Source organism: Alnus glutinosa, chromosome 9 (assembly GCF_958979055.1).
Source record: "Alnus glutinosa chromosome 9, dhAlnGlut1.1, whole genome shotgun sequence".
NCBI lineage: Eukaryota > Viridiplantae > Streptophyta > Magnoliopsida > Fagales > Betulaceae > Alnus > Alnus glutinosa.
In genome coordinates, this window is record NC_084894.1 from 24,169,182 (window position 1) to 24,195,253 (window position 26,072).

At 42.1% G+C, this 26,072-nt stretch overlaps 1 protein-coding gene and 1 long non-coding RNA gene across 3 annotated transcripts; both read right to left on the bottom strand.

Moving 5' to 3' along the window:
• Positions 1-1,796: 1,796 nt before the first annotated feature.
• Positions 1,797-26,066, bottom strand: LOC133877207 (uncharacterized). Of its 2 annotated transcripts, XR_009901679.1 has the most exons (3): positions 25,925-26,066; positions 25,741-25,831; positions 1,797-2,154 (listed from the first exon to the last, which is right to left on the bottom strand). It is a non-coding gene; the product is annotated as an uncharacterized LOC133877207 (long non-coding RNA). The 2 variants fall into 2 exon arrangements; XR_009901678.1 differs by having other exon boundaries at positions 25,741-26,066.
• On the bottom strand, positions 8,052-9,631 carry LOC133877014 (uncharacterized). The gene is made up of 5 exons (XM_062315246.1): positions 9,409-9,631; positions 9,189-9,281; positions 8,978-9,079; positions 8,403-8,883; positions 8,052-8,294 (listed from the first exon to the last, which is right to left on the bottom strand). Exons 1-4 carry the CDS (start codon positions 9,577-9,579, stop codon positions 8,515-8,517), a joined length of 735 nt encoding a protein of 244 aa, XP_062171230.1. The 5' UTR covers positions 9,580-9,631; the 3' UTR covers positions 8,052-8,294; positions 8,403-8,514.
• Positions 26,067-26,072: the final 6 nt, after the last annotated feature.

Below are 26,072 nucleotides of genomic sequence, written 5' to 3' on the forward strand. Positions count from 1 at the left end.
AAATTTCTGTGAATCTTTAATCGAACTACTCTTCGACAGTAGAAACACATATATGGAAGATTGATAAAGTATATATACATTCAATACATTGTACAAATTTCAATGAACATTTCCCCCAAGCTGCATCAGAGTCACTGCAACTAATTAATAATTAAAGACACATAAAGAGTTGTGAATAGCCTAGAGTTTATGTTGCAGCAACAAGGACTGCTGGTTGCCTAAACATTGCCCAGGCACGCCAATGACACAAATGCTAATTAGGAAAAGTGAGTAAATGGGGATCAAGAAAAGCCACGAAAAAACCGCAAGTGATGTTAATTTATTGCCCAACTTCTTTTTTCTCTGATTAATTAAATGGCTCCGTTTGTTGAAGTATGGGAAAAAGAGTCAATGTTGGCGGCCGGAAGCATTCAGCAATTTTCTTTGCTATATCACGATGTTTTTCTTTTAGAATTTCCTATTATTGTAGAAGTATGAAATCAAGTCATATTTGTTAAATATGAAAGTGTTCATCGCTGATATTGTCTGGACCAAATGCACTTTACAGTATGCATCATATGCTCTTCATTGCCCTCAAAATTATCATATGCTTTTAAAGCCTTCGTTACTGGGCAAATTTTAATTTGATATTATCAAGTCCTACGTTATTGGTGGTCGGACAAAAAACACACGTATATAGAACTGTAACAATACTTGTGATGTTGTTAACACTTCTTCTTCAAAGTATTCTCTTCGTAATTAACTAAACTATGTGAAATGACTCCTCAGTCCTCATCTACAACTAATTTCTACGAAAATATCACGGAAAATAATGTAAGATGATGACCCATGTATTTATTCAACATATATGACTTTACCTGCAGAATTCGGACTACGCATTTAATAGCCCAGGAAAAAGAAAACAAAGACCCATTCAACCATCTTATCAGCGACGTGTTCTTCACACTCTTCTGAGCCATACGTTTAAATTTAACTTAATCCTGGTTGTTGGTTTTACTTCCATCTCATTTTATACCTCCAACAAGTTTTCCTCGCGTCCCTAGCTTGCTCCACTTTGTTCATTCCAAATGCTTTCCCATGACTTTTTTAAACTGTTCGATTCTTGCCAGTTGTCAAATTCTAGCCTTTCAAGCATTTCAATTTCAGCCGTTAGATTGGACCTTTTAATCATAAACCTTCAATCCTTATCATTCAGCATTTAATTTCTCTCACCTACTCACTCAGCTAGAGCTGTATCATAAGGTTTAACAATAACAAATCGTTGTTATTGTTAAACCTTATGATATAGCTGCCACAGCAGGTGTATCTGCTGAAGCTCCAACGGCTGGTATACAGTAAATCATTAGAGAAGACTTTCCTAACATAGATTATTTTCTGTATTTCTACCTTAAGTGTAATGATGTATTTCCTTATACATTGTATTCAATAAAACTTAAGCAAAAGTTTCACCATTTACAATTTCTTTCAGTTATATAAAAGCAGCCAAATTATAAGTTCAGAAAAATCTGGAGTCTAGCATATATATCCTAGGCTTTTGGCAAATCGGACTACCAAATTAAATAATAGCACAACGATCACGTACAGTATAATTACATATGCAAATTATATTTGAGTTCAAAGGGAATATGGGTATAGAATTGATTTCAAGACCATCTCCATTAATTGAAAATTAAGCAAGAATTTCAGTCACTCACACTGTAAAGGGTTTTATTTTTTGATTTTTATATTTTATGATGCGTATAATAGAAATGGATTGATGTGGAATGTATAGAAAAAAGATGATGAATGCAAAATACTGAAAAAGATAATGAACTGTTCGAGGGGCTTAGTCTCCAAATTACAGGCAATTGTTACTATTCTGAAACGCAAATAAAATAGGTATGTCCACTACAAAAAAAAAAAAAAAAAAAAAGAAGAAGAAGAAGAAGAAAAAGCGCGCCTACCAAGTGTTTGAAAAATGCTAGCATGCATGGAACAAACGCAGCTTTTAATCCTAGCCAATCACATTGGTTAGGAATCAACGTCCACCAAGAACTTCTGACCCAGCTTCCTTTCTTCTGGCTTCACCCCATGGCCCATGATATTCATGGAACTTCAACCCTCTCAATATCAGTTTGTCTCCTCTCATTACAGCAACATCTTCCATCATTGCTCCTAACAAGAGTCGTTATTTATTAGCCATACACTTAAAAGGGCAGCATGATAACCCTAAGTGTCAAACTAAAGATGTATGGGCACCATATAGATGCTTTAAGAAAAATGAATATTTCCTTTTGCCAATAAAACAATGAATTTGGTTAAACCCCCTATGGTTTGTGCCAATTCTAATCACATCCATCGGTTTCTAACCACATCTCTTATGGTACTTAATTTTTCTAATACACCACTTTCATCCCCTTCAGTTATATATATATATTGTAAGTAATTGGCACTAAGGAGAAGGGTAAGAAGAGATTCGAAACTTACGTTATATGACATCACGTGACCAGCAACTCAAATGGAACAACAATAAGATTGGAGAAATCATAACAAATAAACGTTAGATAGAGAAAGAAAGAAAGGAGAGGGAAGGCAAGGGTCGTTTGGTAGAGAGTTGTGTGCCGGGCATTTTGCGGCTTTTAGTCCATTTCCAATTTTATTGTCTTCTACTGGCATTGTTTCTTATTGGTTTGATGTTGTCTAGCCTTGTTCTTTGATCTTTTTGCATGCTATTTGCTTAGGCGAAAAGTACATATATATATATATATATATATATATTGGACTAGCATCCAAATTTTCTGCAATAATCCTATCATTTTAGAACATCACTCTTGTGATTCTATACAACAAATTTCCAAATAGGTCAAAAAGTTTCAGACTTATGTAGTTTGGAATGAAACCTTTTGTTAAGGAATATTCCTCCCCACCTTAGAAAACGTCCACGTGGAGCCTTGTGCTTAACAGGGGTAAAACGGACATTTTGCATGTATGAGTATAAAAGGGAGTATCAAAATTATTAAAGGTAGATCTACTATCTCTGGGAGATCTTCTCTCCCTCTCTCCTCTTCTTTAGACATTGGACTGACTTGATCGTCGGAGGAGGCTTCGCCGGCCAACCCCCGGCGGGTCTTTCTTGTTTTGCAGGCCTGTACATAGAAGAAGGGACGTTTCTGATCACGCCACGTCACCCGGTAAAAAATCAGCATCAACATTTGGCGCCGTCTGTGGGAACGACGTGGTCGCTCCTACCAAAACAAAAATCCAGAGCGGTGAACCGGTGATCAGAAACCCCCTTCATCAAGAGAAAGAGATTAAAGCAAATCTGAGCCTTCATGTGATGGATCTAAACTCGAGAACAGTGCATTTGTATTCGAATATTCAGATTTCATGAAGATCGATTTTGTCCTGGCTTGCCCAGCACCGCTACGTCGAAGAACAAAGTTTACCTTCGCCAGATCCACAGTTCGCCGAGTGCAAACTGATATTCAGTTTTCCACGTGCATTCAGAGTGCACCATATCATCTTCAGTGAGCCCCCGGAAGACTTCTTTGAAAGGCTCTTCTGAGCACGTGCCTGTTAGCAAGAACAAAGGCTAGAGTGGTTCTGAAGTGAGCTCCAGGCTTGACAAAGGATGTCCGAAGTCGTCATGTGATTCAAGTTAGGGGCCATATGGGTCAGACGAAACGTGTCACATTATGGTGAAATGACAGCTTTCTCTATGTACGGGCAAGATAAGTTTTCTGTTTCTCTTTTATGATCTTGACAGTCTATCTTGAAATGAGAAGTGCAAATGAGAATTTTCTTAATTTGCAAAAAAGCTTACAAATAATAAATATAGGGTGAGGAGAGGGCCACGTCTTAAGCCAAAGAAAAGTCATGAGAAATGTGGATTTTGCTTTGTTGGTCTTCGTGCAACATGATATTCTTCTGACAACATCATTTAAAAAAGCTAAAAGGAAATGGGATAGAGTTCCTATACTGCTTTTAGTCTTGTGGGTTTCCTCCTCCTTGGGGCTTTGTATAGTAAGAAGGGTAAATGCGAGATTCTTGGTCTACTAAGTCAGAGGGCTTTCTGAGGGATCCCTAGATTTTTCTGGGACCACCTGAATGTGCCCGATCTTGGTGTCGTGGACGAGTTGGATTCCGCAAGGGAGAGGAACAGAGATCCGATGCAAGAATACCAGGGTGATGGAGGCGATATTGATCTCGGGTGGCAGACTATCCGGGGACTCAGGAATTCGGGAAGATTGGTTGGTCGACAAACACCTGTATGGTTATTGTCAAGGAAGCCCGCGAATAAGCAAAGCCGATTTGTAGATTCTTGGTTGAGGGACTGAAAGCGCTCTTGGACAGGTCTCGGACGTTCGGCAAGAATTTGAATTCATTATAACTTGGCTCTATCTCCCCGAGAAGCTTATCTTCGGTCTCTGAAGCCGGGCCATTACGCCTGAGTCCCCATCGCGATCCTCGCTGCCTGGATTTCATGGCCAAGCTTTTTCGGGGTCGTCCGTCTTCATGACGACAGGATCTTCTTCCGGGCTCCATCTCCGGGAGACAGGATTATTTGCCGGGGTTCACTCCTCACTCAGACCCCAGACTTCCACGACAAGAATCAGAATTGATACCCGATAGAGTAGCCTCTCCTCCGATGGGCCTGATCAGGATGCACAGACATAGAGTTCGAGAAAACAAATCAGAACGAGATTTCCGGATGATCCGAGGTCATAAGACGTCCATGCAGACTTGCACGTTATTGGATAAGGTATGAAGAAAGAAATCCCGAACTCTGTTTCAATTTACTGCATGTCAAAAGCGAATTTGGGAGCATTTCTTAAGTGTTCGGAGAAGCTGGTGTCGGAGTAGGTGGACCATGTTTCCTCGAAGTTTCTAGATGCCTAAAGAGGATAATTCATTTAGTGCGGGAACTCGCCCAGGGACCTCAGCCAACTGGACTTCGGTTCAGTCCGAAGACGTCAATAAACGTGACAACACTGGCCAGGATAAGTTCGGAGAGCATTCACTAAGAGGTTGCTACCGGTCGGATTGATTACTGAGTCTGAGCAGCAACAAGATAGCTGAGTTCTAACGTAGACGCCATCCCTTTTTTGGGTACCTGTCCTCCTCCAGAGGTGCAGGGAGGCCTACAGTGAGCTGACGAGCGAGGGACGACGTCTACAGGGTCACTTCCGAGATGAGAAGATAGTCCCGGGGTCAACCTTAACCAATTTTATGGAACCTGGTTATAACAGACACCCTCCTAAGTCGACAGCGTCAACAACTGTGACCAAGCATGTTGGCCTGTTGGGTCCATGCAAGTTTCGACCTCAAGGACTTTATTCATGATTAGTTGGCCTTTGTAGAAGCCTCCTCTGCAGCATGTTTAGTCGCATTTCTAGTTTCTTGCTGAGACCAGGCCGTCACCGCTCAGTGTATCAGAAGCGACTAGAGAGTAGCTTATGAAAATCTGGCCCCACCTTGTGAGTTGCCTCCTTCAGCTGCGGTGCAGTGGTCGGACCTGCCCGTGACTACATTATACAGTGATCAATGGCCCTGCTGTGTTTCCATTGTGTTCCGATGGGTGCTCCGGCAAGTTCATGTTTGAGGACACCTGAGAGGCGCGCATGTCGGGAAGTATGGCCAACGTCTCCGAGCTCGTGGAGGACCTTTAGACCCCGATAAGAGGTCTACCTGTTGAAGTCTGGGACATGGAGTCCGACCTGGTGTGAAAAGAAAAGAAAGTGAGTGTTAGATGGTCCGAGATCGGGTCCGACGTCGTTTCCGAGGTCCGGGGTTACTTCCGAGGTCGGGTCCGGCCTACAGAGGTTAGTGTGGTAGAGCTCGGATAAGGTGTCGGAATAGCACTGTATGGTTTCGTGTCTTCGGGCATCGTTTTAGCTGGATGATTTTGAGAGCTGCTAGAGAAGAAATGCTGGAAAAGCGGAGGAAGCCAGACATGATCATGATGCTTGTCCCTGAAATTACGAGTACACACAAGGATTTCGTTGATAAGAACATAGAGGCTCCTTTTCTTTGTGCACAGCTTAGATTGTTGGATGGGCAGTTCCAGAGTCATTGGAAAGCAACTTTTCAGAGTTTGAAACAGAAGGTAGAATCTTTAAGACTGAGTCCTCTTGAGAAGAGATTTAAATCAGTTTAAGCTGCAATTTCTGAGAGAAGAAGGCGAGTTAGTGATCGAAACGGTCAAAAAAATTGTGGCTGCACTTGAGAATTCCGCAAAGACATGTCTGAGGTCAGTTCCGGGGTCATTTCCGAGGACCCTAAGCCTAATAAAAAGAAGAAGAAGGGGGTTACACATGAGAGCATTCGGCGATCCGAGGAGTGCAGTAACAGAGTTCAGGAAGGTATCTCGTTCGTAAAAGAAAAGCAAAGTAGAAAGAGAGCTCTAGATGGACCGAGAACCTGTCCAAGGTCATTTCTGTAATCACATCCGAGATTATGTCCGGGGTCCGGGGGCCACAGTTATCATAAAATTTTCAGGACTGGTATTAGGTTGCATGGCGCCAAGATTATATTGGGTCTGACACGGTTCTACCTAGGCAAACACGGGAAACTTGCGTCTACATCTGGTGGATAATGAGAGTTTGTTTCTTTAAAAGAAGAGGAACATGCGGTCTCTGCCCCCGGACTGCAGAGGTACCTCACCACTTCGTGTGTAGCAGTAGCGGGATTTGCTTGTTGATAAGAGGCCGATGTCCGGTCAGCTGGATCGTTGAGCAACCACGGATCAAAGGGACTCTACTGTAGGCACCATCTTTGTCTGATTGTGGGTCCGGAAGTTCAGCATCATAACAAACGTGGAATATCGGGAAATGAGGTCTGGGCAGGAGAAAGGATTGTTGTAGGTATGAACTTGGAATCCACGAGTGCAGGTATCTGACTCACTATTTGAATGGTAGATTTTGGAAGACTCATTGTTGGACTATAGGCCGGCAGAGGCAAGTTGATAACTGTAACTCAAGGCGCAAGCACCGAGGCGGCACAGCAGATTTTGCACTCTGTCTGGGTGCCACCGTGTCCCTTGTCTGGCGCTGAAAAAATGAGGCAGTGCTTTTCTGTGAAATTGGTTGATTACTCTTGCCGCCGCGTAGCCATAGCCATCTGTCCGGATAATATGCTTTGAGGCAGCTCTCGGTCTCAGGGAAGAACTTCTCAATAGACTTCGTAAATTTATTCCAGACACTATCTATGCTACAGCCGGACAGGAATCTCATCACACCTGTCCATATGGAATATTTCAAGAGCTACTGAAGGAAAGAGGATGGTCGGAAAGGTGGAATCTCGAGGACTTTGACAAGAATAAAGAGCAAGAGTCGGAGAGCCTAGGTCCCGTTCCTCAGTGTTATCCGGGAAGGTCTTCAAACTCGAAGAGGTTGACTCAGTTTGGCGCACTCCATGGGAGACACGCCCGAAGCTTCACTACAAAAAAAATTGTAAATCGCCACATGCAGTTAGCCGCGTGTACAGTAACTGTACACGTAGCAAACAGTTCGTCGCGTGTAATTAGCCGCGCAGATACACGCGGCAAACTTGGGCAATGCTAATTGCACATTTGGCAGCGTGTATTTTAATACACGCGGCCAATTTGCCGCGTGTACAATAATACGCGCTGCCAAATGGCAGCGTGTGTAAATGTACACGCGGCCAACATCTGGCCGCGTGTACATTAATACACGCGGCCATCTGGCCGCGTGTATAATAATACACGCGGCCAGATGTTGGCCGCAGTAAATTTTATATATATATATATATATATATTAATTATATTTTGTAATTTCTTTTTATTTAAAATATATTTATATATTTTATATAAATATTATTTTATATATATATATATATATTAATTCTGTTTTTTAATTTCTTTTTATTTAATATATATATATATATATATATATATATATATATATTTTACTAAAATTCTCCAAATTTATTTTATCCAAAAATATCACAAAATCAAATTGCACAAATTAATCAAAACAACTTTTTTCTTAATTTCGAATACCATGTACTAATAAATATATTCATTACTATATATAACTACTTACACAACAATATCAACAAATTTGAGATTCTTAATTTAATAAAGTTATTCGGTACTAAAAAAAAAAAAAATACACAAAATATCTACAAATCTGGAGGACGTCTCTGCGGATCACGAGGTGCAGTCCCGGGCGTGAGCTCGCCAACTGTCGATTGTCCCGCAAGAGATGGTGTAACGGGCGAAGGAGTCCCGAGAGGGGATTGTTGGCTCAGCAATTGTCCAGAAGGCGACAACGGACCAACCGTTGTCGCATTACCTGCAAGTACTAAAAATAATTAACCTACATAATATTATATGCAAATTTAAACAAGTAATGAGAACAAATTAAAAATAAACCTAAGTGTATACATAATATGAACCATACCTGCAGGCGCACTACTAACAGATGACGTACTACCGACGTGTGCAGGTGAAGACTGCTGAGCACCAGGGCATACGAACGATAATCCTGTAGAGGACATGAAGGCCTCAAAATGTCACATGCGCTGCTCCATAGCATCAAAATCTCGCATGCGCTGCTCCATATCATCAATCTGTCGTATGCGCTGCTCCATGCTGTCAGCCCGCTCTCTCTCGGCCCGCACTATGCCCTCCAACTCCGCGATTTTGTGAGCAGCCCAATCCTGAGACGTGCCCTCGGCCGGTCCCCCCCGTGTGCGGCCCCTATACGAGAAACAAGTCCCGCGAACAGGAGTAACGTTTGGCCCAACCTGCCGAACCCTACCCGCATACTCGGGTCGCCCAACCGCTTGCTCGTACGCGTCGCCAGGTGCCCAACGCACCGTATCTGATGAGACAGGGTCCGAGGCAGCAGGATCAGTGGACAAACTCTGTGTCATCCGCTCCTGTACGTCGTCAACATACAAAACAATGGTAATTAATAAATACTTTATCACACGCATAATTAATAATATTCGATAACCTATAACAGTAGCATACGCATAGGTCCCGTGTCCGCTCGTTCAGGTAAGTGCCGTCTTTCTTTGTGTGCGTCTTCACAAACGACTGGGCGCGAGTGGGGGGCGTGCCAGATATAGATGCCTGTCGCCATACAGTATAAATATATAACAAACATTGGATATTCATTTAACGTTAAGAAAGAACAATTACGCACAAATAAGAATTAGGGTTTTTACATATTGTTCCATACCTCATCGTGATTAAATCTGGCATAACTTTTGGACCCCAGACTATGGGGGATGTCTTGCTGCTCCCGCAGCCGCTTCATTCGTTCAGACCTCTCCTTTACATTGAACATTCCCAAAAAAAATGTCAGAATTGATACTTTTAATTACTTATGTGTTATGATTGAATGAACTGTTTATTAAAAAAACACAACATTATAGTAATACATTCAAAGACCTACATACCACATTTACTTTTGTGCACCACTCGTGCAGTACGTCCTCCACATCCGTTCGGTCATACTTATCAAAAAACGTCTCTGGCATTCTCGCACGTATTGTCAATGGCGTGTCACCGTCTCGAATATTTAGCTGGGTCCTCAACTTCGACTTCCACGAACGGTGCTTACGGCCCATATCACCCCAGAATTCATTCTGTGCCAGGCGCTGGTCGACGGATACGGGTACATAAAATTTTTGCTGCACATTCAATCTAATGATTAATTTTAGCAGTTCAATAAAGAAAAAATCATCTTAACTTTAATTTCACAAAATACATATATTAGTTTCATACACATACCATTATGGCATCCCACATAGCCTGCTTAACCTGTTTATCTACCTTTCCCCATTTGTCCCGCAAGTGAATATGGGACCCGCTCCGTAACAGCTTGCCCGCAGCCCGTCTATAACGATTGCATGCTCGTCCCACTGGTTGTGTTGCAGCATTGTACTGCAACACAACTTTCTTACCCCTCGGGAGCACCCAATTTCTCTCAGGGTCCTTAATCACCTCAAAATATATGCTCCCGTCTGGGTTATACCCTAGTCAATAAATATAAAACGTTAATATATTAACACTAAATAACTTAATTATATCAATAAATTAAAAATTCAATTTAAATATTATACGAACTTACTAAATTAATTAGTTTATAATGATGTATACAAATGTACTTACCCATCAGCCGAATATGGTCGAACGCTATGTGCTCGGTCGCTGGGTCACCAGCATGCTCCTCGCCTGCCTGATCTTCTGGGTGATGCTCATCATCATGATCGTCATCCGAAGGCATATCCTGGGGGACATCATGTGCTAACTGATCAAGCCCCAACATCACATCATCCCCCTCGCGGGGCAGCCGGCTCTCCCCCACATCTGGGTCCTGACTCTCCCCAGGAAGCGGCAACTGGCTCTGTCCATAAACATGCATCTGGCTCTCCCCAGGTGCCGGGCCCTGTCCCCCAGCCGGGGCCGTCAGCTGTCCCGACCGCATAGCCGGCATAAGCATCCCCCCCCTGTGACAGCGGGAATCTGTCATCCTGAGTCTCACTATCAGGAATGACTGGCATAGGTGGTGGAAGGGGGTATGGATAGTACAACGGAAATCTGCTCAGATCATGACACTCTCGCGCCCACCATCGATCAACATGGCCCGGTGAGGTCAGCCCCAACTGCGATAACGTCGTGTATGGAGAAGGAGAATATCCAGCTGAGCTCGTCTGGCCGGGATCTGACCTGCTCATCCCCGCCGTACCCGGGGGCAATGGTCTATAAATAGCGTCCGGGTGGTGTGACCACGGTGTAGTATGTAGTGCCGCTGACATCGCCGGTGTCGACGTAGGCGGGTATAGAGAAGGAGAATATCCAGCTGTGCTCGTCTGTCCGGGATCTGACCTGCTCATCCCCGCCGTACCCGGGGGCGGTGGTCTGTATACAGCGTCCGGGTTGTGTGGCCACGGTGTGGTATGTAGTGCCGCTAACATCGCCGGTGTGGATGTAGTCGTGCAATGCACGGGCTGGCGTGGTGCACGATGTGCGCAAGTAGGGGGTCTCGGGTCCATTGAAACCTGCGGACAAATGTGAGACAAATTACTTGAAATTCGTTTTAATTTTAATATTAAAATAGAATATGCATAATATACAATAAGCTCTATGCAAAATAAGAAAGTATTTTGAGTTTAAGCAAATTGTACCAATAATAAATATAGCAATCATTGTATAACATGTGCTTCAATCGGATCAATGTCGGGCCTGTCGTGATCGAATTCATCATTCGTATCATGCAGGTCATCAGTGGGTAATACGATCGGTACACACTCGTGATATGCATTATCTGCATCACTACTCCCTTCCCCCTGACCAACATCGTACACGTTGCGCGGTTTAGTCCTCACGGCACAAACCCAGTTTGGGTTCCTTTCATCCTCGACATAAAACACTTGGTCTACCTGAGATGTAAGCACGTACGGCTCGTCAGTAAGCAGTTCTCCCCTGTGGACGAGGTGAGTGAAGTTGACAAACGCTAGACCATAATCGTCGACTCTAAATCCTCTGTCCATCGTGGGGTCCGCCCAATTGCACTTAAATAGGACGTACGTAGTCCTATCGTAGTACTCGACCTCAACCACATCGGTTAACTGCCCGTAGTATGTTTCGCATTCAACGGTTGGCACACATACCCCGCTGTTCTGAGTCCTCCTTCCCACATCATGGGCTAGCGTGCGGAACAATTTCCCGTTTACCACGTACCTGTTATACTTCACTACTGTCTCCTTCAACCCTCTACTCCGCATAACCAATTTCAGCCCCAATTCCTCCCTACTTTGATCGTCAAGGCCATCAACCTATGTTATCATTTCATATATTAAAAGAATACATCGGTTAATAGCGGCATATTGTCGAACCCTATCTTAAATTGATAGGTAAATATTATATACGAAAATACCACTACTTCCTTACATATGCGCGGTACCACTTGCAGAACTGCTCGTGATGTTGGGCTTCAATCAGAGCGTCCGTGATGCGACCCCTAACGCATGATCGCCTAATAGCGTCTTTATGCATCCTACATTAAGCGGATATAATTAAAAAACTAATTATTATCAATTATATCATTTGAATCCGGTTCAATATGTAAACACTACTTACATCCGCAAATTGAGAAACTCGTCAGAGTTGAACACAATATAACGATGAATCTGATGCATCGTTAGCCGGTTCAATCTAACTCGCGTTCCTGCCCCCTTGGAACCATCAGGGTTTCTCAAAGGTCTGTTGTGGAAGGTTGGTGCATTTTCTAGATATCTCGAACAGAACGTTACTAGCTCGGTCGCTATGTAACCTTCCGCAATGCACCCCTCAGGAGCCGCTTTGTTGCGTACATTCGACTTGAAACCCCCAAGACTCCTGGTGCACACACAAACATTAAGGACTTGCCCCCGTTTATGCCATGAGTTACATGAAAAAATGCATATATATATATATATATATATATATAACTGCCGGGTACATCCACCTATACTGAACGGGTCCGCCGAGTCTACATTCGCGCACAAGATGCACGACCAAGTGGACCATGCTAGTAAAAAACCCAGGAGGAAATACCTGTTCCAGCTTGCACAGTGTGATACAGACGTCACCCTGCAGTCGGTCCATCTCAGCTTGGGTTAGCTTGGTTGAGCATATGCCTCTGAAAAATGCTGACATCTCAACGATAGGTCTGACCACTTTGTCTGGCAATGACTGACGCAATGCAATTGGTAGAAGCTGCTGCATCAGTATGTGGCTGTCATGACTTTTTAACCCTGAAATTGTACGGTCCTTCATCCGAACACACCGTGAAATGTTCGACGCATATCCGTCTGGAACTCTCACATTTCGAAGCACCTTTAAAAAGCTTTCTTTATCCTCCCTGGACATCGTGTGACAAGCTGCGGGTATATATGTTTTACCATTTGCGGCGGTGAACGGATGCAATTTAGGTCTCAACCCCATCTCCTGCAAATCCAGCCGAGCTGCCAAGTTGTCCTTCGTTTTCCCTTTGATGTCTAAAATAGTGCCAAGTATATTGTCCATGACATTTTTCTCTATGTGCATGACATCAAGATTGTGCCGAAGCAAATTGTCCTTCCAGTACGGCAATCTGAAGAAAATACTTTTCTTCTTCCATACAACATCATCAGCACCCCGTGCACCCGTCTTCCGCTTCTTCCGTCTCGTCTTACCCGCATTCTCTTTCCCAAACGCAACTCCGTCCAACTGTTGGAGGATCTCGTCCCCGCAAGGCACATCAGGAGCACATTCTAACTCCTCAGTCCCATCAAACGTTCTTCTGTTCAGCCGCCACAGATGTTCGGCTGGCAAGTACCTCCTGTGTCCCATGTAACAAAATTTACAACCGTTCTTCAGATGTTTAGAACGTGTCGAATGCATGCAACAAGGACATGCCTTCACACCTTTGTTAGGCCAACTGGATAAATCTGCATACGCCGGGAAGTCGTTTATTGTCCACATCAACTGAGCACGCATATTGAAATTCTCCATCTTCGCAGCATCTAGTGTTCGTACCCCTACATCCCACAGCTCCAACAGCTCATCAATCAGTGGCTGAAGGTAGACGTCGATATCCATACCAGGTGAGCTCGGTCCGGGGATAACTAGTGACAGGATGAACGACGTCTGTTTCATGCACATCCAAGGAGGCAAATTGTACGGTACAAGCAATACGGGCCATGTGCTGTGGGATGTACTCATGTTCCCAAATGGATTGAATCCGTCTGCTGTCAGTCCAAGCCGCACGTTCCTACTGTCGGCCATGAAATCCGGATGTAGAGAGTCGAACGATCTCCATACCTCACCGTCCGCGGGGTGCCTCAATACCCCGTCCCTAGTGCGGCCTTCTGCATGCCACCTCATATTGTGCGCCGTGTGCTCCGACATGAATAACCTCTGTAACCGTGGGATGAGTGGAAACCATCTCAACACCTTCACTGGACGTTTTTTCCTCGACGATATTACCTCACCATCCTGATCGAAATGTATATCAGCCATCCACTTAGATTCTCCACATACGGTGCAGGTATCTAGATCTTTATTGTCTTTCCAGAATAGCATACAGTCATTACGGCACGCCGGAATCTTCTCATACCCCAGACCTATGGAACTGAGGAATTTCTTCGCCTCGTACGTATTAACCGGCAATGCATCATCGCAAGAAGGCAATAACTGACTGACAAGCTCCAGAATATCAGAAAAAATCTTGTTACTAATACCTCCAATGCACTTCAAGTTGTAGAAATGTACAGTAGCACTCAATTTACTGTGCTTTGTACCGGGGTGAAGTGGCTTCTCGGCAGTCTTCAACAACTCAAGGTACTTCAATGTGTCCCTTGCAGAGGTTCCTTCATTTACTTCTCCGGGCTGGCCAACATTATCAGTGTCACCTACTTCGTGCACGCCGAAGGCGTCACGCAACATTGCGTGCATGTCACCACCTTGTTCCAGGTCTCCGCCTTGTTCTGTGACTTCTACATGTTCAATGCCACATGCAGCCGTATCTGTGACACTGGGATGGTCGTGACCCCGAACAGGACCAGCAGGGCTTAGGGTTGTCTCACCGTGCATATACCAGAAACCGTATCCCGTGCACATTCCCTTCCCCCCTGTCAGGTGGGCAAGAACGTAATCTGGGGGGTGCCGCTGGTTATTCCGGCAGTACTTACATGGGCAGTAAATTTTGCCATCAGCAGACCTACAGTTACGAACGGCGAATGCCACGAACGCTCTACACCCGTCGTTATACTGTGTCGTACCTCTAGGTGCTGACATCCACGACTTATCCATATTCCTCTGTACGCGAGTTAACAGTCTGAAACGAAATATGTTATTTGATTACAGCAAATAAAGTGCTTGTTTGTTTACTGTTTGTTTTAAACAGTTAACTCAAAGTATCATTTTCTCGTACTTTTTTTAGGGGTTAGGGTTTTTCCTTTTTAGGTTTTAAGGTTAGGGTTTAGGTTTTTAAGGGTTTAGTTTTTAGGGTTAGGGTTTAGGGTTTAGGTTTTAATATTTGTAGGGTTTAGGGTTTTTTAGGGTGTAGGGTTTTAGGGTTTAGGGTTTAACTAAAATAAAATAGTAATAAAAAAAAAAAAAAAAGAGATCTCGAACCTTTTTCTTTTATATTTTTTAATATTCTTCTTTCTTTTTTTAGGGTTTAGGGTTTTGATTTTTTTTTTTTTTAGGGTTTAGGGTTTTAGGTATTTACGGTTTAGTTTGTAGGGTTAGGGTTTGGGTTTACCTCACCATAAAAAAGTAATTAAAAAAAATAGAGATCTCTCCCATTTTTAATTTTTTTTTTTTTTGCTATTCTTTATTCTTTATTTATGGTTTAGAGTTTTAAGGTTTCTTTTTTTAGGGTTTAGGGTTAAAAAGGTTAGGGTTTAGGTTTTTAGGGTTCTAGTTTTTAGGGTTTGGGTTTTAAGGGTTTAGGTTGTTAGGGTTCTAGTTTTTAAGGTTAGGGTTTAGGTTCTTAGGGTTTAGTTTTTAGGGTTAGGGTTTTAAGGTTAGGGTTTAGGGTTTTAGGGTTAGGGTTTTAAGGTTAGGGTTTAGGGTTTTAGGGTTAGGGTTTTAAGGTTAGGGTTTAGGGTATAGGGTTTAGGATTTAGGGTTTAGGTTGTTAGGGTTTAGTTTTTAGGGTTAGGGTTAAAAAGGTTAGGGTTTAGGTTTTTAGGGTTAGGGTTTAGGGTTAGGGTTTAGGGTATAGGGTTTAGGTTTTAGGGTTTTAAGGTTCGAATTTAGGGTTTAGGGTTTAGGTTTTAGGGTTTTTAGGGTTAGGGTTTAGGTTTTAGGGTTTTAAGGTTAGGGTTTAGGTTTTTAGGGTTTAGTTTTTACGGTTTAGTTTTTACGGTTTAGTTTTTAGGTTAGGGTTTAAGGTGTTAGGGTTAGGGTTTTAAGGTTATGGTTTAGGGTTTAGGGTTTAGGGTTTAGTTTTTAGGGTTTAGGGTTTTAAGGTTAGGGTTTAGGGTTTTAGGGTTTAGGGTTTAGGGTTTAGGTTGTTAGGGTTTAGTTTTTAGGGTTAGGGTTTAGATTTTGAAGGTTTAGTTTTTAGGGTTAGGGTTTAGGTTTTGAAGGTTTAGTTTTTAGGGTTAGGGTTTAGGTTTTAGGGTTTAGTTTTTACGGTTTAGTTTTTAGGGTTAGTGTTTTAAGGTTAGAATTTAGGGTTTAGGGTTTAGGTTTTAGGGTTTTTAGGGTTAGGGTTTAGGTTTTAGGGTTTTAAGGTTAGGATTTAGGTTTTTAGGGTTTAGTTTTTACGGTTTAGTTTTTAGAGTTAGGGTTTTAAGGTTAGAATTTAGGGTTTAGGGTTTAGGTTTTAGGGTTTTAAGGTTAGGATTTAGGTTTTTAGGGAGAAAGTATTTTAGGGTTAGGGTTTTAAGGTTAGGGTTTAGGGTTTTAGGGTTAGGGTTTCAAGGTTAGGGTTTAGGGTTTAGTTTTTAGGGTTAGGGTTTTAAGGTTAGAATTTAGGGTTTAGGGTTTAGGTTTTAGGGTTTTAAGGTTAGGATTAGGGTTTTAGGGTTTTAAGTATTTTAGGGTTAGGGTTTAGGGTTTTAGGGTTAGGGTTTTAAGGTTAGGGTTTAGGGTTTTAGGGTTAGGGTTTCAAGGTTAGGGTTTAGGGTTTAGTTTTTAGGGTTAGGGTTTTAAGGTTAGAATTTAGGGTTTAGGGTTTAGGTTTTAGGGTTTTAAGGTTAGGATTAGGGTTTTAGGGTTTTAAGTATTTTAGGGTTAGGGTTTTAAGGTTAGGGTTTAGGGTTTAGTTTTTAGGGTTAGGGTTTTAAGGTTAGCATTTAGGGTTTAGGGTTTAGGTTTTAGGGTTTTAAGGTTAGGATTTAGGTTTTTAGGGAGAAAGTATTTTAGGTTTAGGGTTTTAAGGTTAGGATTTAGGGTTTTAGGGTTAGGGTTTTAAGGTTAGGATTTAGGTTTTTAGGGTTTAGTTTTTAGGGTTAGGGTTTTAAGGTTAGGGTTTAGGGTTTAACTACAATAAAAAAGTAATAAAAAAATTTCACTCTTTTGTAGGGTTTAGGGTTTTTAGGGTGAACGGTAATTTGGGCTAGGGTTTAGGGTTTATGGTTTTTGCTTGTTTTTTAGAGTATAAAGCTTAGGGGTTTGGTTTTGAGATTTGATCATAGGCATTTTTATATTGGTTTTGATTTAGGGTTTAGGGTTTATTGTTTACACCTTTGTTATAAATTGAATAATAAAAAAAATAATTATAAATGGTAGACGGTGGCCAAATTTAATTTTCTGTATCTATCCAATAATCGTTAGATACGATCATTTTATTATGAAATGATGGCGAGTTTACTTTGAATTGGTTTTTTTTTTTTGTAAAAAAATTACCTGAAATGAACAATTAAACTTTTTTTCTTTGTTCTTAAAAAACCCTAAAATTGTTTTTTGTAGTACCGAATACTTATTTATATTTTATTGGTTTTGATCATTTATTTTATGATTAAGTTAATAAAATAATTGTGACAAATAATAATCCACACACAAATTCGTAGTACAGTAATACATATTACAAAAAAAAAAAAAAAAAAAAAAACCACAACTATAAGAATATTTTTCATGCATAACAACCAACCACATCAAAACACATAAAATTACACAACAATAGATATTCAAACCCAACAAAATTAACAGCATTGCATAGACCATTATTAATTGCTAAATCCACAATTATTATATGAAACTATTAAAAAAGTTATTCTCCAGATTTTAAACAAATTAATTTAAATGCACCAAGTTTATTATAGCCAAAAGGTAAAGGAAAAAATTTGATGCTAAAATTACTCACAAATTTTTTTTTTTTTTGTGATTTGTATGCTCCTTTGCCAAAATGTACCTGCATTAAAACATATTAGTCTCAAAATAATATCCCAAAACAACTTAAAAAATACTAATCACGTACAAGGCAGAGAGAGAGAGAGAGAGAGAGAGAGAGAGAGAGACCGGGAGAGGTTTCAGAGAGAGAGAGAGATGTAGAGAGAGGCAGAGAGAAAGAGATGGGTGTAGAGAGAGAGAGGTCCGGACCTAGGGTTAGGGTTGAGTCTGTGGTTCGGTTAGAGAGAGAGAGAGAGAGAGAGAGAGCTAGAGAGAGAGAAAGCTAGAGAGAGAGAAAGCTAGAGAGAGACAGAGAGAAAGAGAGAGAGAGAGAGCGAGAGGGAGATGTAGAGAGAGATAGGTCCGGACCTAGGGTTAGGGTTCCTGGTTCGGTTAGAGAGAGAGAGAGAGAGAGAGAGAGAGAGCTAGAGAGAGAGACAGAGAGAGAGAGAGAGAGTGAGAGGGAGGTGTAGAGAGAGATAGGTCCGGACCTAGGGTTAGGGTTCCTGGTTCGGTTAGAGAGAGAGAGAGAGCTAGAGAGAGACAGAGATAAAGAGAGAGAGAGATAGAGAGAGAGAGAGAGAGATAGAGAGAGAGAGCATGCACCGTAGCCGGTGCCGAACACGGGTGGTGTAGTCACGGCCGGAGAGGGAGCTGGCCGGAGAATACACTGGATCCTGGTGGTCGGTGGACGGAGAGGGAGAGAGAGAGAGAGAGAGAGAGAGAGAGAGAGAGAGCTGAGTGAGCGAGAGAGATCGAGCTGAGGGAGAGAGAGAAATGCGGGGATCGAGGGTAGCTTCCTCTGGAAGCTACCCTTTTTTTTTTTTTTTTTTTTTTTTTTTTAAATTAATTGAAGTTTTAGCCAGGTGGCGCGCGGGAAATGTCCCGCGCAGGTCACCTGGCCAAAAATTGGCCGCGTGGCGTAATGCCACCCGGCCAATTAGAGACGTGTATTATTATACACGTCTCTATCTGTGTTTAGTTTTTTTTTTTTTTTTTTTTTTTTTTTTTTTTTTTTTTTTTTATTAAAAAAACCAAAAATGGTATATATATATATATATATATATATTTAATATATAGATTATATATATAGATATATATATTAAATATATATATATATATATATATTCTATATATATATATATATATATATATATATATATATATATATATATATATATATATATATATATATATATTAAATATATATATATATATTAAATATATATATATAGATTATATATATATATATATATATATCTATATATATATATATATATTAAATATATATATATAGATTATATATATATATATATATATATATATATATATATATATATATATATTTTTGTATTTGTAAACACAAACACAAACCCTAATCCGACCCTAAGTGTATGTAATATATATAGTGTTAAGGTTTACGTAAACTCTAACCCATAAAACTAAACCCTAAACGGTAACCCTAAAACTAATTCTTAAACCTTAAGTCTGTGTTAAGTTTCATATATATATATATATATAGGTCCAAAGAATATATAGGGTTAGGGTTTTATTAGATTACTATTCCATTAACGTAAAACCTAATTAGAGTTAGGGTTTACTTATAAGTATACCATATATATTTAAAGTACTCAACACGTAAAACGTAAATATACTATAAACATATTGCACGTAGCCCATACCCCTAACCCTATGTCTATATACTATATATAGTCATAAACCCTAACCCTAAGTGTATGTACTTTGTTATGTTGCATATTTTTATTTTTGTTCCTCGCCGTATAATTATGCATATATTTGTAGCCCAAATTTGGGTATATACAACGTTATTATATATATCTATAAACTCTAACCCTAAGTGTATATATATACTATATATATATATATATAGCCATAAACACCAATGTTAGGGTGTATACAAGTAACTATAAAGGTATATAGTTTCGGCACGCCGTTTACATGTATGCATGCATGCATGCATGCATGCATGCATATATTATATATATGTATGTACATAATATGACAAGATAGTTTTGAAATACAAATACAAATACAAACACAGACACATGCAACCCTAAGTGTATGTAATGTACATTCTTACTAAACCCTAAGCCATAAAACTAAACCGTAAACTATAAATTAAAACTAAATCCTAACCCTAAGTATATATATATATATATATATATATATACTATACTAAACACTGACCATAAAATTGAACCCTAAAACCCATAATCTTAACCCAAATCTTAAGTGTATGTACCATATATATGTAAGCCATAAACCCTAACCCTAAATATATATACTATATGTATAGTGATAAACCCTAACTCTAGGATCAAATGATAGTTCGACCAAGTTTTGAACATTGAACTCGATCAAATGATAGAGGCATGCAATTTTATACTTGTGTAAGGTATGCCATAATGATCGGGACCACAAGGCGAACACAATCAGATGGATGTTCAACGAACCCTAACCCTGAGAGTATGTACTACACATACAATAAATTAAGTCCTAACGCATAAACCATATTCAAGAAACTCAACTTGCATGTAAACCCTAAAACATAACTATAAGTATGTGTAGCACAAATTTAGCACAAATTTATTGTTGGGATATAATAAGAATTTTTAATATAAATAAATTCCAAAAAATTTAAATACAAGTACTGTATAAAACTAATTAGTTTATATACTTTAATTTGGTATAGGGTACATAGCAATTTTATACTCCAATTTATTTGTTTTTGTTTTTTTTTTTTTTTTTTTTAAAAAAAAGGAATTCCAAAAAAGTGTTTTTCAGTTAGCCACGTGTATAAAATACACCCTGCCATCTGGCAGCGTGTAATTTCTACACGCGGCCTTCTGGCCGTGTGTATAAGTACACGCGGCCTATAAGTACACGCTGCCAATTGTTTGTACGCTACATCTGGCAGCGTGTCCAGAGAAACACGCTGCCATATGGCCGCGTGTCTACAGTAACATGTACTGTAGACACGCGGCGATTTACGGTTTTTTTTGTAGTGCTTGGACTTCTGTCCCCCAACAAAATGGTTATCGGTGCTGGGGCTTCCGGAAAGCCCAAAGAAATAAAAAAAAAAATTAGTTATGAGGTCGCAAATCACCCCGGACACCTTCTGTGCTAAGAGGGCGACCTATCAAAGTTCAGGCTTAAAGATCCTAATGGAGGGGAGACTTTGCATGCTCTTCAAAGACCGGAGGGGCGGAGATAAGTTCCCTTTTCTCTTTTTATTCCATTTTATTAAATTCTGGATATTAAATATTGATGGCAGGGATACATGAATATATATATATGCTTCAGAGTGTCAGACCTGGGAAGGTCTCTCTGGCGGAAGTCTTCTCTTTCTACAACACTTTTGCAGGAACTTTTGTTCTTATTATGCAAACGGATGAAGGGAGCCCGCCCCCTCGAGGGGAGCAACGGGTGGACCCCTGCCTCTGGGCAGAGGGATGAAGGGAGCCCGCCCCCTCGAGGGGAGCAACGGGTGGACCCCTGCCTCCGGGCAGAGGGATGAAGGGAGCCCGCCCCCTCGAGGGGAGCAACGGGTGGACCCCTGCCTCCGGGCAGAGGGATGAAGGGAGCCCGCCCCCTCGAGGGGAGCAACGGGTGGACCCCTGCCTCCGGGCAGAGGGATGAAGGGAGCCCGCCCCCTCGAGGGGAGCAACGGGTGGACCCCTGCCTCCGGGCATAGGGATTGAAGGGAGCCCGCCCCCTCGAGGGGAGCAACGGGTGGACCCCTGCCTCCGGGCAGAGGAATTGAAGGGAGCCCGCCCCCTCGAGGGGAGCAACGGGTGGACCCCTGCCTCCGGGCAGAGGGATTATGAGGAGCATAACCTCGGTAAAAAATCACAATGAAGACAATGAGGAGCATAACCTCGGTAAAAAATCACAATGAGGAGCATAACCTCGGTAAAAAATCAAGAGCGGAATAAGGGCCTCAGTAAAAAACAACGAACCCGAGGAGGTGACCTCGTTAAAAACAGGGAAGAAGACGAGGATAAGGCTTTGAGAGAATCAGGACACCGAACAAGAAAATCGGCTTTTGGCTTTTCGGCCTTGATTCATTTTTATAGGCTCTGTGCTCCCAGGACAAATCACTCCGGCTAGCTATCCTCAGACCGGAGTGCTTTGGGGGGGGAAGAGATTGGGGAATTGATTATTGAATGTTCGTGGAGTGCATTTCCGGGACAGATCGAAAATTGAGAAAGAAATTTTGACAGATAGAAATTTCCGATAAAATTGCAATTGCAATATTACGGGGAACACAACCTCGTCAAAAAATCAAGATAAGGAATATAACCCTTATGACGAATCATCAAGGGGAGACAGCTCATCTCCGCTAGCAGGATTCCCTTAGATTTCTTAATCTCGGGAAATTTCAATAAGCTAATGGGAGAGATAGCTTAGTCCCGGTTGAGGACATCTTTTATTGGATGAGGCCGGAATGCCTACATCCCGGCCTTCGGATGGCTCTAACGAGACTGGGAACTTAGACAGAAGCAAATCTGTCCACGGATGACACCAGAACGATTGTTTCTCCATTTTCCCTTGTTAAATCCCACTGATCACCGAAGCACATCGGAATGATTGCTGGGAATGCCAGAAAAGCTGATCTACTGAGTGCCGTAGATTGACAATAACAAATTCGGCGTGGGAAATTATGATTTCCCATCTTCAAGACCATTTGTTGCTCGGAAACCCTTGGGGACGGGGAGTAAACCCCTTTAACAAATTGGGCTAGGGAAACGTCCCTGCAGCGGACTTTGCTCCCGGGACGCCATTGATTTTCGGACTCCTATGGTAGAATAACACGAAAAAGGGAATGGGATGTTTCACGGACTGTTCCTCCTTGAATAAGGGGGTCCTCCTCGGATGAGGAAGCTAGAAAACCCTGCTCGGACAAACGTCCCCTGTTGGGTAAAGGAACAAACCGAACATCAGCTCCTTGTAGACTGGATCCATTAAGTTGGAGAGGAAATAACGAGTAAACCGGTGTAGCCCCGGAAAGCGTGTGATGAAATAAGGATAATTGTGATGGCTGACCTCCTTCAGGGTAACGGGTGGACCCCTGCCTCCGGGCAGAGGGATTAATGGGATCCCGCCCCCTCTTGGATGATTATCCTCTCCCGGATAGAGAAGCAACCCCAGTAACTATTCTTCTTGAATGAGGGGGGGGGGGGGGGGGGGGTGGGGGGGCTCGGGGGCAACTCCGGGCGCCGTTCCTCTCCGCATATGGGGTAGGAGAAAAATCCATATAAACTTTGCTAGTTTGAGCAGGCGGGCTCCGAATCATGAATCGATGCACCCTTTTCGGGTTCAGGTTATCCTATCTAACCAAAATAGATTCCCCGAGTGTCACTGACGTAGAGGCCATAACCTGAAAATACAACTGACCGAAGCCTGCACAATTGATCAGACCCGCTGGAAGAATTATCCAGTGGAAGAAAAGTCCGACAGGACAAAATTGGGGCCCGGTTATGTTGATATGCTTGCAAGCTGGTGGCATAAATTTGAGAAAAATGGAGAAGCCAAGTCGAGAATGATAAAATTGCTTGTAGCATCTATAAGGCTGATGAGGGCTGTAATAATGATTGAGGAACGATTATTAGAACATAAGTCCGACGACCAGGATTGAGGGATCAACCCATGGCTGGTGTATGTGAACACGGAAGCACCCCCTAAGGGAAGTCGTTCCCGGAATCCCAACCTTTACTGTGCTGTTATTTCTCGTCACAGTGCCAGGCAAATGCTTGAAAACTGGGGGGTGCTACGATCCCGGAACCACCGTCTACATTCGAAACGCTTCTTGGACAAGCGGAAGGACCGACGGGCTAAACCTATGATTTAAGTAGGGAATCCCCGCACAACGCTCGAGATCTATGATAGCATTCCAACTCTTCAGTGGCTGGATACCCCTATGCTAGACCATTGTGGTCGGGGACTGTGCCACTTAGTTGCACGGCTTGGCCGGCACCGGATAAAAACGGGACACCACCCTTGGTTGAGGACAGGGGGGTGATGAAGACCGTCTGATATCTCGGATTGGGACACCCCTCCTGATTGAGGACAGGGGGGTGATGAAGGACATGAGACCCTAACAAAATCAACCTCGGATAAGGGAGTCAAAGGAGACCACCCTGAAAGTGAAATTGCCGGCGTCAGGCCGAAGTCAGTTTCCCAGAAGCTATCTGCGCTTGGAGTTATATCAAAGACAAGGGATTTCCGGTCTAACAACCTAGGAGTCGAGTGGAAAAATCGGGGTGATTACCTCCTCTTTGAAGAAACAGAAAGGGACACCGTGCCCCCAGTTGTCCCCGGACCTCAGAAATGCTGGCCGACGGGCATCCATCTACCGAAAGAAATTGACGGTCCGGCGATAGATTCCTGACTACTAAGAGCGATGAGTATGTTAAAGTGCCATCAGAGTTGCTGCCCAGAGAAGCAGAGGGCAGATGTTTAACACGATATTATGTGGGCACAATTTTATGATTTATGAGGCACACATTTTAATGACAAGCCGGTGAAGTAATTGGGAATTGACTTGAAACTCATGTCGCGAAGATATGACTTTCGCCCAAGAAAAAGATTTTATTAGATTTACTCGGAGTATACACATACATGAAGGCAAAGAGAACAGACAACCCTGAGAGAATGGACAGGGTGGTCACCCGATTACAAGTAATCCTAACACAGCAAAGAGGAATTGCCAGAAAAATCTTGAGAGGATCATCTGCGCAAATTCCAAGCGCGGCTTGAACAGCTGGGCTCCCACGACCCGTTGGGGCAAAATTTGGGTGCTGCACAGTTCCTGTAGGCTGGACAGGAACAGGTTGGTGTAAAGCCGGGGTCACACACCCTTGTGTGTCTAAAGCCGGAGATCGCACATTCAGAAGAACCGCCGCGAAGAGTAAATACTCTAGAGCCATCCATGATGAATTTGTAAATATGTTTGGTCATGAGGACCGCGCCAGGAATGAAGGGCATTGCAAGAAGATCTGGAGAGTCCAAGAAGAAAGAAGGGGAAAGCCCGATCTCCAGGAAAGGGATAAGAAGAAAGGAGGATCTACTCAAATGGGCAATCTGGAGACCAATGACCTTCTAACAAAGGAAATGGCGAATAAATAGGAAGATAATGACCATCAATGCACACATGATTTACGGGATGTTAGGTGAGCCTAACTAATGGTGAATTTATGATGGAAATAAATTTCTGATTACTTGCCATAAATGGCCTGGAATCATGTGGAACGACAGTCAAAGAGATGTTCAAGTTTCACGGGACCAAAAGAGGGCATTATGCAAGCTAGATGAGGAATGGTCGATGAGTCAGTCGAATAACAGAGGATTTATTAGGTAAATTCTCCGTACCTTTATACCAAAGATAGGAGAATTGGGGGGTAAGTGTTAAGGAATATTCCTCCCCACCTTAGAAAACGTCCACGTGGAGCCTTGTGCTTAACAGGGGTAAAACGGACATTTTGCATGTATGAGTATAAAAGGGAGTATCAAAATTATTAAAGGTAGATCTACTATCTCTGGGAGATCTTCTCTCCCTCTCTCCTCTTCTTTAGACATTGGACGGACTTGATCGTCGGAGGAGGCTTCGCCGGCCAACCCCCGGCGGGTCTTTCTTGTTTTGCAGGCCTGTACATAGAAGAAGGGACGTTTCTGATCACGCCACGTCACCCGGTAAAAAATCAGCATCAACACCTTTCAATGATAAAGCCCTATAATCGTAATGGTGTCCACGAAGAAGGATTATCTCTAAGGTACACATCCTATATTTAGTCCCACCTTCAGGAATCAAAGATTAAAAAGGTACTTAGCAACCAGCAATTGATAATAAATAAATAAATAAATGAATGAAGTCCCAAAACAGAAGAAACACCACTTACATGAACAGATGTTGTATAGTGACCGCCACCCAAACCACCATAGTGACTACTAATTGCATACAGCACATAGCAATTAGACAACTGGTCATTCCTGTGGGTAATGTAGGTTGAGAAATCAAGTTCATCAACTGGGAAATCAACAAACATTTATAGCTTATTCTTAAAATATCGGTCGTATGAGAACCTCTTCAAATGAACAAAAGAATCTCAGGCAATCGCCAGAGATCTAGCTTTTTGAAGGCTTGCTTAGGCTTCTTGCATCTAGGGCGGTACCTATAGTGACATATAGAGCAAAGTAATTGTACAAAGTGGAATAAAATAACAGCTTGATT

Bases quoted from the DNA above. Each gene is read 5' to 3' on its own strand.
- LOC133877014 (XM_062315246.1), bottom strand. From the start codon at position 9,579: ATGGGCCGTAAGCACCGTTCGTGGAAGTCGAAGTTGAGGACCCAGCTA. The intron at 9,282-9,408 runs GTATGTAGGTCT...TTCAATGTAAAG, and splicing joins GGTGCACAAAAGTAAATGTG to GAGAGGTCTGAACGAATGAA. The intron at 9,080-9,188 runs GTATGGAACAAT...GTATGGCGACAG, and splicing joins CCAGATTTAATCACGATGAG to GCATCTATATCTGGCACGCC.